The 12,065-nt window shown below is 46.2% G+C and overlaps 1 protein-coding gene across 2 annotated transcripts in view; it reads right to left on the bottom strand.

Moving 5' to 3' along the window:
* The window catches only part of LOC137379245 (endonuclease/exonuclease/phosphatase family domain-containing protein 1-like), a 59,249-nt gene that overhangs the window by 27,456 nt on the left and 19,728 nt on the right, over window positions 1-12,065 (bottom strand). For both annotated transcript variants that reach the window (XM_068049957.1, XM_068049956.1), the window contains exon 3: window positions 6,925-6,976. In XM_068049957.1, the coding sequence (XP_067906058.1) occupies window positions 6,925-6,976 (52 nt within the window). The remainder of the gene's footprint in view (window positions 1-6,924; window positions 6,977-12,065) is intronic.

Genomic DNA, 12,065 nt, shown 5'->3' with positions numbered 1-12,065 from the left:
ATCCAAGGACAGCATCTCTGACAACACAGTGCTGGTCAGTAATGCTGTGGAGTGTCAGCTCAGGTTATAGACTCAAGACTCTCCAATATGGAGGCAACTGAGCCAAACTGTCAGGTACTGACCCACAAAATCCTTTCTTTTTTTAATGTGTTCACAGGATGTGGGTATACCTGACAAGGCCAGCATTTATTGCCCACCCCTAATTGCCCATGAGAAGGAGGGTGAGCCGCCTTTCTTGAATGGCTAGGGAAGGAGTTCAGGGATTTTGACCCAATGACAGTGAAGGAATGCTAGTATATTTCCAAGTCAGGATGGTGTGTGGCTTGGAGGGTAACTTGCAGATGGTGGTGTTCCCATGGACCTGCTCCCTCATATTTCTAGGTGGTAGAGGCTGCAGGTTTGGAAGGTGCTGTCAAAGAAGCTTTGGCGAGTTGCTGCAGTGCATCTTGAAGATGGTACACTGTACTGCCACTGTGCACCAGTGGTGGAGGGAGTGAACATTTAAGGTGGTAGATGGGGTGCCAATCAAATAATCTGCTTTGTCTTGGATGGTGTTGAGGTGCCTTGAGTGTTGTTTGAGCTGCACTCATCCAGGCAATTGGGAGTATTCCATCACACTCCTAACTTGTACCTTGTAGATGACAGACAGGGTCTGGGGAGTCAGAAAGTGAGTTACTCACCACAAAATTCCCAGCCTCTGATCTGCTCTTGTAGCCGCAGTAGAATGTTACTTGCCACTTATCAACCCAAACCTGAATGTTTTCCATGTCTTGGTCCATGCAGGCATGGACTGCTTTAGTATCTGAGGAGTTATCTTCGCTTTCTCCGGAGAATACTTGGCATCAGGTGGCAGGACCGTATCTCCAACACAGAAGTCCTCGAGGTGGCCAACATCCCCAAGTTATACACACTACTGAGTCAGCGGCGCTTGAGATGGCTTGGCCATGTGAGCCGCATGGAAGATGGCAGGATCCCCAAAGACACATTGTACAGCGAGCTCGCCACTGGTATCAGACCCACCGGCCGTCCATGTCTCCGCTTTAAAGACGTCTGCAAACGCGACATGAAGTCCTGTGACATTGATCACAAGTCATGGGAGTCAGTTGCCAGCGTTCGCCAGAGCTGGCGGGCAGCCATAAAGGCGGGGCTAAAGTGTGGCGAGTCAAAGAGACTTAGCAGTTAGCAGGAAAAAAGACAAAAGCGCAAGGGGAGAGCCAACTGTGTAACAGCCCCGACAAACAAATTTTTCTGCAGCACCTGTGGAAGAGCCTGTCACTCTAGAATTGACCTTTATAGCCACTCCAGGCGCTGCTCCACACACCACTGACCACCTCCAGGCACTTACCCATTGTCTCTCGAGATAAGGAGGCCAAAGAAGTTATGAATGGGACTGAACATTGTGTAATCATCTGTGAACATCTCCACCTCTGATGGAGGGAGGGCCATTGATGAAGCAGCTTAAGATGGTTGGGCTGAGGTCACTATCCTGAGGAACTCCTGCAGCGATGTCCTGCCCAATCACTAACAGGTACTGACCCACCAAATCCCTCTCCTCCAATCACTGATAGGCACTGATTCATCTAATCCGTCCTGACCAATCACTAACAGGTACTGATCCAGACAGTTCCTCACTCCTGTTGATGATTTTATTTGTTGTTGAAGGCGAGACTATTATTTCTTTCTTCTCTCCTTCCCTCTCTGTCCCTGTCCCAATCCCACAACTCATGACAACAGGACTGGAGGGTAACCTTCTCCAAGGCCTTTTTTGTTTTGTAACCAGTCACAGAAGGTAAGGGTTGAGTTTGCAGGAAAGGCAAGGAGTTAACATAAACCTGAGAATTCCCCCTCCTTCATGGGTGCGAGGGTCTAGTCTCCACTCAGTGGCAACAAGACTGAGATCCACCATGCTACAAAAGTGGAGCAAGGAGGGGTTAAAAATGTGAGTGATGGACAGTAACTCAGAGGTTTGTTTGGTTCAGGCTCCAATACAATGCATGTGTAGATGTTTTAATGACCTTCAATGGGAACTTCCTTCATTGTGTCAGTTCCACGCAACATGCACCTCAGCTCAGTAGCCCCACTGCGGCCAAACTCTTCAGTTTGTTTTAAATCTCCTTTGAAATGGACCAAAGCTGGTTTTGAAAAAAAGTATAGTTGAAAAATAAATGAGGAAACTCATCCAGAACAGACCCTCAAGGAGTCCATCTGTGGAACAGATTCATTCTCCCATTGCCCTTGCCCTGTTTGGTAGTCACTCCAGGGCAGCCTGCCTCAGCTGGATTGTGAAGTGTACCTTGTTAATTGAGAATCTTGAAACAGGAACTGCAAGAAAAATTTACACAAGGCCAGGGAGGAACGTTCTAGACCAATGGCTCCCGATGACTGTGCAAGGAGGAGCTGCCTAGGTTTCTGTGAGTCACTGATGGTGTTTCCTTTTTAATCATTTGCAAGCCCTGACTGTTTACAGTTTAAAGACTGCATTGCTTGGCACTCCTGTCATAGTTTGTAAATAGACTCCCCGTGTTATATGAGTCACTCGAGCCAGGAAGTTTCTGGGTTTAATTGCTGGTCTGTGCTGAGTTTGTGGATCTCAGTCAGGTTAGCTGTAGGTTGCTGCATCTGACCTCAGTTTTCCTGAGATAGGGAGGGCTTTCCCCCGCTCCTGATGACTCCTGCTGGGCATGTGTGCATGTCAAGCACAGTTCCAGGCACGGCTGTATTTCTCCCATGGTGCAATAACTTGTTGGGACTCACTGGATAGGCTGCCTCATGAAGAATGGTCACTTGAGCAAGGTGCTAGAGGGCAGTTGGTGCCCATGGAATGGCATCCCCCAGCAAGGAGTTGGCAGTATCAGTGGAGACACAAAATGGAGGCTTGGATTTCCTACTTTAGTGTTTTGTGCACGCACTTGGAGCGCTGATCAAGAAATTTTGAACTCCAGTTGAAAAAATCACAGGTGTGCAGAATTTCCTTATCTGCACTCCCAGGTGTAGGGACAGCTGAAGCGAAAGATTCACACCTATAATTCTCTCTCTCTCTTTAAGCCATGCTGATTTAAATATTTACAGAAACAGTGAGTGCTGCAGCTTTGGGTCCCATTGCAGTCAGGATTTACAGTGGGAGAGAAAACAGCAGTAACATGCAACTGTGACAGATAGTAGTACAGGTCAACATTGAACAAATATTCAAAAGCATGATAAATATTTCACATCAGCATTTAGCACCAGCTTGAGTTTCAGCGAGTGTGATTCAGGCTTAGAATTCAATTAATCACGAGGAGAGAGCACATTCAGCAGCAAGGGTGAATAAACTGCATTCCAGCCAGTGATTTGGGGTTAACTAGGCCACTGAGGTGAAAGGTCGAAGGTTGGGAATGTGGAATGGAAACTAATGATATAGTTGCAGTGATTTTGTGTAAAACATACCAGGAGGGCAGGTTAAACTAGAAAAGGTCACTTGGTGCATCAAGCACACCACTTTTACACCGTCACTCGCTCATTTATTTCATCTGCTGAGAAAAAGTTCTGTTAGAAACACTCACCAATGCCTTAAGCAAGAAATGTCCAAGTTCTTGCTTTTGGGGACCACTTACTGAATACCCTGGAGTCCCGGGAGGATATTGGGATTTTCAAAGGACTGCAGGGTCAGGAACCTGTGCAGGCGGGATTGTAAAATCGCGGTCCTGGAGGTTGTTTCAGGATGCCAACGTCTCCAGGATGGTTTTGAATTTTCAAAGGGCCGGTGGAGTGGGGGAAGGGAACGGGAAATACACTCGACACCAATTAACAGCCCTTTAAGCAGCTTGTTAAGGGGCCTGTGCAGTTGCAATGAGAATTTTCAATCTTTAATTCTGCGAACCCTAACAGTCTGGTGTATATAGTGCATGAGCTGTCGGGTTCGCTACAGGGACATCAGAAACTTTCTCTTCATTTAATTTAAGCTGACCTTTCCTGGACCTACTCGTGCCAGTTTGACCATCATCTAGCCTGCATTGCTACTTCCCTTCCCTTCCTCAAGGTCTCTGTCTCTATCTCTGGGGATAGGTTGTCTACTAATATTCATTATAAGCCCACTGACTCCCACAGCTACCTCGACTACACTTCTTCACACCCTGCCTCCTGTAAGGATTCCATTCCATTCTCCCAGTTTCTCCGTCTCTGACACATCTGCTCTGATGATGCAACCTTCCACGACAGCACTTCTGATATGTCTTCCTTTATCCTCAACCGAGGATTCCCCCCCATTGTGGTTGACAGGGCCCTCAATCGTGTCTGGCCCATTTCCCACACCTCTACCCTCACCCCTTCCCCTCCCTCCCAGATCCGCGACAGGGTTCTCCTTGTCCTCACTTTCCACCCCACCAGCCTCCATATCCAAAGGATCATCCTCCACCATTTCAGCCACCTCCAGCGTGATGCCAATACCAAACGCATCTTCCCCTCCCCTGTCAGCATTCCGAAGGGATCGTTCCCTCCGTGACACCCTAGTCCACTCCTCCATTACCCCCAACACCTCATCCCATTCCCACGGCACCTTCCCATGCAATCGCAGGAGATGTAGTACCTGCCCATTTACCTCCTCTCTCCTCACTATCCCAGGCCCCAAACACTCCTTTCAGGTGAAGCAACGATTTATTTGTACTTTTTTCAATTTAGTATACTGTATTCGCTGCTCACAATGTGGTCTCCTCTCCACTGGGGAGACCAAACGCAGATTGGGTGACCGCTTTGCAGAACACCTCCGCTCAGTCCGAAAGCATGACCCCGAGCTTCCAGTTGCTGGCCATTTCAACACACCCCCCTGCTCTCATGCTCACATCTCTGTCCTGGGATTGCTGCAGTGTTCTAGTGAACATCAACGCAAGCTCAAGGAACAGCATCTCATTTACCGATTAGGCACACTACAGCCTGCTGGACTGAACATTGAGTTCAATAATTTCAGACCATGATGGGCCCCCCCCTTATTATTTTTATTTTTAGTTATTTTTTTATTTGCTTATTGTATTTTAGTTTGTTTAGTTTGTTTCTACAGTGCCTACCCACTGCTTTTTTCATGTTTGTGCTTGGGGCCTCGGCTGTTCATTTTTCTGTCAATTAGCACCCTCTCTGTACTAACACTTTGTCTTTCACCACACCATTGACATACCGTTTGCCTTTGCTCCATGACCTTCTGGTCAGTTATTCTCTGTGACCTTGTCCTATCAACACCTCTTTTGTAATCTCTTGCCCCACCCCCGCTTTACTTGCTTAAAACCTTTGCTAGTTCTGAAGAAGGGTCACTGACCTGAAACGTTAACGCTGTTTCTCTCTCCACAGATGCTGCCAGACCTGCTGAGTATTTCCAGCATTTTTTGTTTTAATCCATTGCCGGGGATACTGCTGGCTCTCTAAGGAGCTGCCTGCTCTCTTCAGCAAGGCAGTGGACATGGCTGATGGCACCTGGCAGACAGCTCCTGCCTCCTGGAGAAACTCGGCACCACGAACTGAGCACCAAACTCACCTCCTGTCTAATTCTGGCATTTACAATTTTAAAAAAGCTTCGCAGGAATGATGGAATGCAGGTGAGTGGTCAGGTGCTGGAATTCATCAGGTGTCCGGTTTCCGACCCCGCTTTGGAAATTTGGCTCATCAAGTCTAACTCTTTGTCCCCATGAGCTTGCATATTGAGTTCCTGATGCGAACAGGCTGCTGATAAAGGGGCTCCAAGAATTTCTTTACTTTTTAGTTTTCTCCTAAGAGGAGCAGGAGCAACAAAAAAATACCTACTCCACTGCTGAAGCGTTTGAGCACTCACCACCCCGACCCCAGCCCCTGTCTGTATATTGCCTCTCCCTCACTCACCCCAGCCCCCGGATTGCCCCGATCCCACATTGGCTTTGCTCTCCTCCTACTCCCCTGCCTCAGTATTGTCTCTTTGCTTCCTTTGAATTGTGCCTCGCTGGATTACTTCTCCCTGCCCCGCACCACAAACACCCACCAACAATCCCACATCCCCCTGCACAATTCCCCCCCCCCACGCAATAATCCACCCCCCCCCACACAATCCCCCCCACCGCACAACACCTCCCCCACCCCACTGCACAACCCTGCGCCACCAATGATTATTTTCTTCCTCAACCTGGGATTCAGACCCCCTGAATTGTCTTTCTTCTCCCTCCTCCGGGTTCCCTTCCCCTCTCACAGGCTGATCCTGCTGGCCACCTCAGTATGGGAGCTGGCCCATTTCCCACCCTCCCACAACCGGAAAGCTGCAGTGGAGCCTCTGTTTGAATGAGGCCTGGACCTAGATATGGTTCAGGCCTCCCGGGGTCAGCTTTGACTGGGCACAGGAACCCTGCTCCAACTTCACGCATATCTTGGACCTCCTCCCTACTGCATTTTTTTTTTATTTTTAGGACTAAGGATCCTAATGGTTTTCGAAACTAGAATTAATTTACTTTGTGAATAAAACTCTCATTGAGCGAGGGGGTCACAAAGCTGGCTATCTCCTGATTGTGCATTTCCCTCACCTGATGTTTGTCACAGTTTATTCAGTAACTGAACATTGTTCAAACAGAAATACTGAAAACACTCAGCAGGTTAAAGTTCATAATGCAACATATGACCATTACTTGCTAACCAAAGAATGACTGTAATGTTTGACTGCAAGGATATACACCATGTCCTCAGCCACATCACACCACCAATACAGAGATCCTTTGAATGGAAAATATCCCACTATATTAGTGCTAACCTGCACAATATGGCCACAACCTTGGCTAAAGCACCCAGTGAAAGAAATCTGAGGGCTTGGCGGAAATTACCCTGAGGAAAATTTCTCTTTAAATTGAGTAAGTTGTTGGAGTATTTTCACATGTGAAGCCTTCTCTGGTTACAGTGAAAACATTCCACATGTAAAACTAAACAAAACAGGGAGGGAGTTACCTTATCTAAAGCATCTTCATGCAGCACTTCCTGTATCGCCAATAACTTGATCCTGCAAAAGACACAACCTGACATTAATCACTTCAACTAGAAGCTGAGGGCTGAATTTTCCCAATCCGGTGGAGATGGGTTTGAAGGTGAGACCGGAAGACAAATGAGAGAATCTCATGTCTGGGCAGCTCCGAGCGATCTTGTCGGAGGTGAGGTCTGATCACAGACCACCCACCTGGCAGAGACTAATAGCTAATAAGGCTCCATTAAGTGAACACTTGGGGGAAAATTAGTGCAGCCACAGGGATCTTCCCATCGGCAGATGGCCTCCCACTGAGGCCAAAGCCCAGCTGTTGCCTGGAGGTGGCCTCCCGGCAGCAGGCTGGGGGCCATCGATTCCTTGTTTAAATATCCTACCCTTCCAGAGTCACGGGTATTAGAAGGCCACAGCTATGGCTGCAGGCCAGCCACACTGATGACCTGATAGCTCTGGCCACACTTATTCTTTTACAATTTCATAATTCTTCAGAGGGCGCCTCCATCTGGAACGTGCCCTCATGTTCTCCTCCTTACATCGGCAGCACCCACCTCTCCCCCGGGGCTGCTGGCCAGACATTAGTGTGGGCCCTCTGATTGATTGGGCCTGTTGTTTTCCTAGTCTGGTCTCTGTCTTTAATTGGACATGGCTCCCAGAGGCAGCTTCTTAATTGTCTGCTTCTGAGAAGATCGCGACCGACATTCCGCCAGGGCCACTTCCTGGTTCCCAACCTGAAATTGAGGCCCATGTTGGGATTGTGAACCAATCAGGAAAATTCAGCCCAAATAAGCCCCTTGAAAATGAAACCTGCATAGAATTTACACACAGAAACAGGCCATTCGGCCCAACTGATCTATGCCAGTGTTTATGTTCTACACAAGCCTCCTCCCATCCTACTTCATCTATTCTTATCCGTAAATACTAGCATTCCTTTCTCTCTCATGTGTTTATTTAGCTTCCCCTTAAATGCATCAAACTTGTTTTGATTTCCTTTTACCTTTGTTTTGATTTTTGTTTACCAGATAACTATATCCAGGACTAGTTTGTGTAGTGAAAAGGGAGAAGGAACAAAAAGGAAAAGGTTGATCCTGGGATTGGGACAGTTGTCAATTACACCAGGATAGGGTGGGCATACAAATTGGGTCCCCAACAATAACCACTGCTATAGAGGAACTGGAGAGGAACAATGTAAGGACTTCAGAGAGTGGGGGAGAAATGTTGGAGATGGATTTCCAACCCAAGGAAACTGGAGGCAGGACAATAATCCAAGGTTGGACTGAAGAGGGTTTGCGTGCCAATCCAAAATTGAGACAAATGGCTATCTGTTTGGGAAGTTTGTAGGAAGCACAAATTCGTTCAAGAAACTTTCATTGTCATGAGTTGCACATTTCTGGACAAAAGGAAATTATTCATTCCCCTCTATACTGACCTGCAGAGTTATCCCCATTTCTCGCCACTGATAGTGAATTCTAGGCTTCTTTCATTACTTTTTTAATCTTTCATGGGATGTGAGTGTCACTGGCAAGGCCAGCATTTGTTGCCCATCCTAATTGCCCTTGAGAAGGTGGTGGTGAGCTGCCTTCTTGAACCGCTGCAGTCCATGTGGGGTAGGTATACCCAGAGTGCTGTTTGGGAGGAAGTTCCAGATTTTTGACCCAGTGACAGTGAAGGAACAGCAATATAGTTCCAAGTCAGGATGGTGTATGACATGGAGGGGAACTTGCAGGTGGTGGTGTTCCCATGCATTTTCTGCCCTTATCCTTCTAGGTAGTAAAGGTTGCAGGTTTGGAAGTTGCTGTCGAAAGAGCCTTAGCGAGTTGCTGCAGTGCATCTTGTATACGGTACACACTTCTGCTACTGTGCATCGGTGGTGGAGGGAATGAATATGAAAGGTGGTGGATGGGGTGCTGATCAAGTGCGCTGCTTTGTCCTGGATGGTATTGAGCTTCTTGAGAGTTGTTGGAGCTGCACCCATTCAGGCATGTGTATTTCATCACATTCCTAACTTTTACCTTGTAGATGGTGGACAGGCTTTGGGGAGTCAGAAGAATTCCCAACCTCTGACCTGCTGTTGTAGTCACTGTATATATATGGCTTGTCCAGTTAAGTTTCTGGTCAATGTTACTACTTCAGTGTCTTTCACACCAGCAACACAACACTAATGCCTTATGTCCAGGGGTATCATTACAACTGGAACTACTTTTCTTCCCCTCCACTACTGCTGTACATCTGTTGTATTCATCCTCTTTGATTGTGAGGCCTTGCAGTAAATGGAGGCAATGAAATGACAACTTTTTTCTGTACATTAGCAATGCAGCCTTAGGGATTAAACATTAAAACCAAATCTCTACCTCAATGCTGCAGGAAGCACTGTTTTGGATGCACCAGAGCTCAATGGATTTAATCACCAGCAAGGTGTGTTTCAAGATGCCGGCTAGTCATCTTGGTTTTGGCTTCAGTGGGTTGCAGGAGGGGAGTGATTGCATGGATCTGGGTGAGGACAGGATTGGGCCTAGCTTTGATGGCCCACACAGCTTAGCAGCACGGCAATGCTCTCTGTATAGGCTCACACAGAGAACAACCAAACCAAGCCATTGGATTACTGCCACAGGGGGGATATCTTGCATGACTTACTGAATGGGTAAGGGGAACAATTCCGTTGGAATATTGGGGGGTGGAGAAGGAAAGGAATGCATCTAAATAGAAATATCAGGCAAGAGTTAATGGCTATTTTCATTTGTATGTATACCCAATAAAACTAATAGTCTAATTTTTGTTCCCATCCCTTGTAGAGGGTAAATTATGGCGGGACAGTAATCTCACTCCTAGCTTACATCCATCATTATCATATATATGCCAGTATCTTTTCACTGCTGGAATCAGCACCTCCATCATTTCTCAGTGTCTGTTTTCTAGGGAAGTGCAGCAGGTGTAAGAAAAATTAATCCTGCCTTGCGTTGTGATGATGTAATACTCACGTGTTATCATAAGCCTAAATAGGAAACTGAGGTCATTGTTTTAAAATATTTTGCATGAAGTATCAAGCACAGAACAGGCAGGATGCAGAGTACAGCTTATCCTTGTCTGTCTGGTTCAGGCATAAATACATGATGGTGAAACTGTCTTTAAGCTGTCTTAACTGCCTTAACCAGCCTGTTTGTTCAGTATGCCCCCCTCAAGAAAGATTGTCAACACTGTGCAAGTTTGTACTGTATTAAGTGTGGTTGCTGCCTAGTAAGAGCTGGATTGAGATCTATCCAAACTCATTTACTGCCAACAGGTAAATGATAAGAGGAGATTTTCACGGATGGTTCAGGATGAGATTCTAACTCCAGTCACGAAGGTAATGCCATCACACCGTTCCACCACCACACCAACAACAACTTGCATTTAAACAGTGCCTTTAACATGGTAAAATGTCCGAAGATGCTTTACAGGAGCATTATCAGACAAAATTTGACACTGATTCACATAAGGAGATATCAGGACACAAAACCAAAAGGTTGGTCAAAGAGGTAGGATTTACAGAGCATCTTTAAGGAGGAGAGAGAGAGTCGAAGAGGTTTAAGGAGAGAACTCTAGAGCTTAAGACGTAGAAGATGGTGAAGTGAAGGAAATCGTGGAAACACAAGGCCAGAGTTACAGGGGGCAGAATTCGTACTCACTCTGTTTGTCTTAAATGATTTCACTTTAATGGTAGATCTAGCAATATACCATCATGCATGGCATGTTTTCAGAGCAGGAATATTGATAGTGATGCATTTCGGCATAAGGAATAGGGAAAGGCAATATATACTTAATGGCACAGTTCTAAAGAGTTGCAGGAACAGAGGGACCTGGGGGGACATAAGAACATAAGAAATAGGAGCAGGAGTAAGCCATTCAGTCCCTTAAGCCTGCCCCGCCATTCAATAAGATCATGGCTGATCTGTCCCAGGGCTCAACTCCTCTTTTGGGCCTGCTCCACATAACCCTCGACTCCCCGAGATTTCAAAAATCTATCTACTTCTTCCTTAAATATATTTAGTGACCTAGCCTCCACAACTCTCTGAGGCAGAGAATTCTAGAGATTCACCACCCTCAGAGAAGAAATTCCTTTTAAAATTCCAGTTTTAAATGTGTGCCATCTTATTCTGTAACTATGTCCCCTAGTTCAAGATTCCCCCACTAATGGAAACATATTCTCAACATCTACCCTGTCAAGCCCCCTTAAAATCTTATATGTTTCAATAACCTCTCATTCTTCTAAACTCCAATGACTAAAGGCCTAACCTGTTTAGCTGCTCTTGATAAGACAGCCCCTTCATCCCAGGAATCAGCCTACTGAACCTTTTCTGAACTGCCTCCAATGCTAGTGCATGGGCATAGATCTTTGAAGGTGGCAGGACATATTGAGAGAATGGTTAGTAAAGCATATGGAATTTAAATTCAATTAATAAATAAAAATCTGGAATTAAAAGCGAGTCTCAGTAATGGTGCCATGAAACTATCATCAATTGTTGAAAACACCCATCTGGTTCACGAATGTCCTTTAGGGAAGGAAATCTGCCATCCTTACCTGGTCTGGCCTACATGTGATGCCAGACCCCCAGCAATGTTGTTGACTCTGAACTGCCCTCTGAAATGGCCTAGCAAGTCACTCAGGTGTCACGGGCAATTAGGGATGGGCAACAAATGTTGGACACGCCAGTGAAGCCCACATCCCATGAAAGAATAAAAACAAATCTTGGGCTTCATTAATAGAGGCATTGATTACAAAAGCAGGGAAGTTATGCTGAACCTTTATAAAGCTCTGGTTAGGCCCCAATTGGAGTATTGTGTCCAGTTCTGATCACCACACTTTAGGAAGGATGTGAATGTCATTGAGAGGGTTCAGAGGAGATTTACCAGACTGGTTCCGGGGATGGAGGATTTTAGTTGAAAGGTTAGGTTGGAAAAGCTGGGTTTGTTCTCCCTAGAACAAAGGAGCTTGAGGGGGGATTTAAAAGAAATGTACAAGATTATGACAGGCTTAGATAAGTTAGACAAGGAAAATGTGTTCCCATTAACAAATGGTATAAGGACTAGGAGACACAGATTGAAAGTTTTGGGAAAAAGACGCAGGGGGATCATG

Source organism: Heterodontus francisci, chromosome 17 (assembly GCF_036365525.1).
Source record: "Heterodontus francisci isolate sHetFra1 chromosome 17, sHetFra1.hap1, whole genome shotgun sequence".
Classification (NCBI taxonomy): Eukaryota; Metazoa; Chordata; class Chondrichthyes; order Heterodontiformes; family Heterodontidae; genus Heterodontus; species Heterodontus francisci.
The sequence above is the reverse complement of the archived record's forward strand: the minus strand, read 5'-3'. Positions and strand labels throughout refer to the sequence as shown.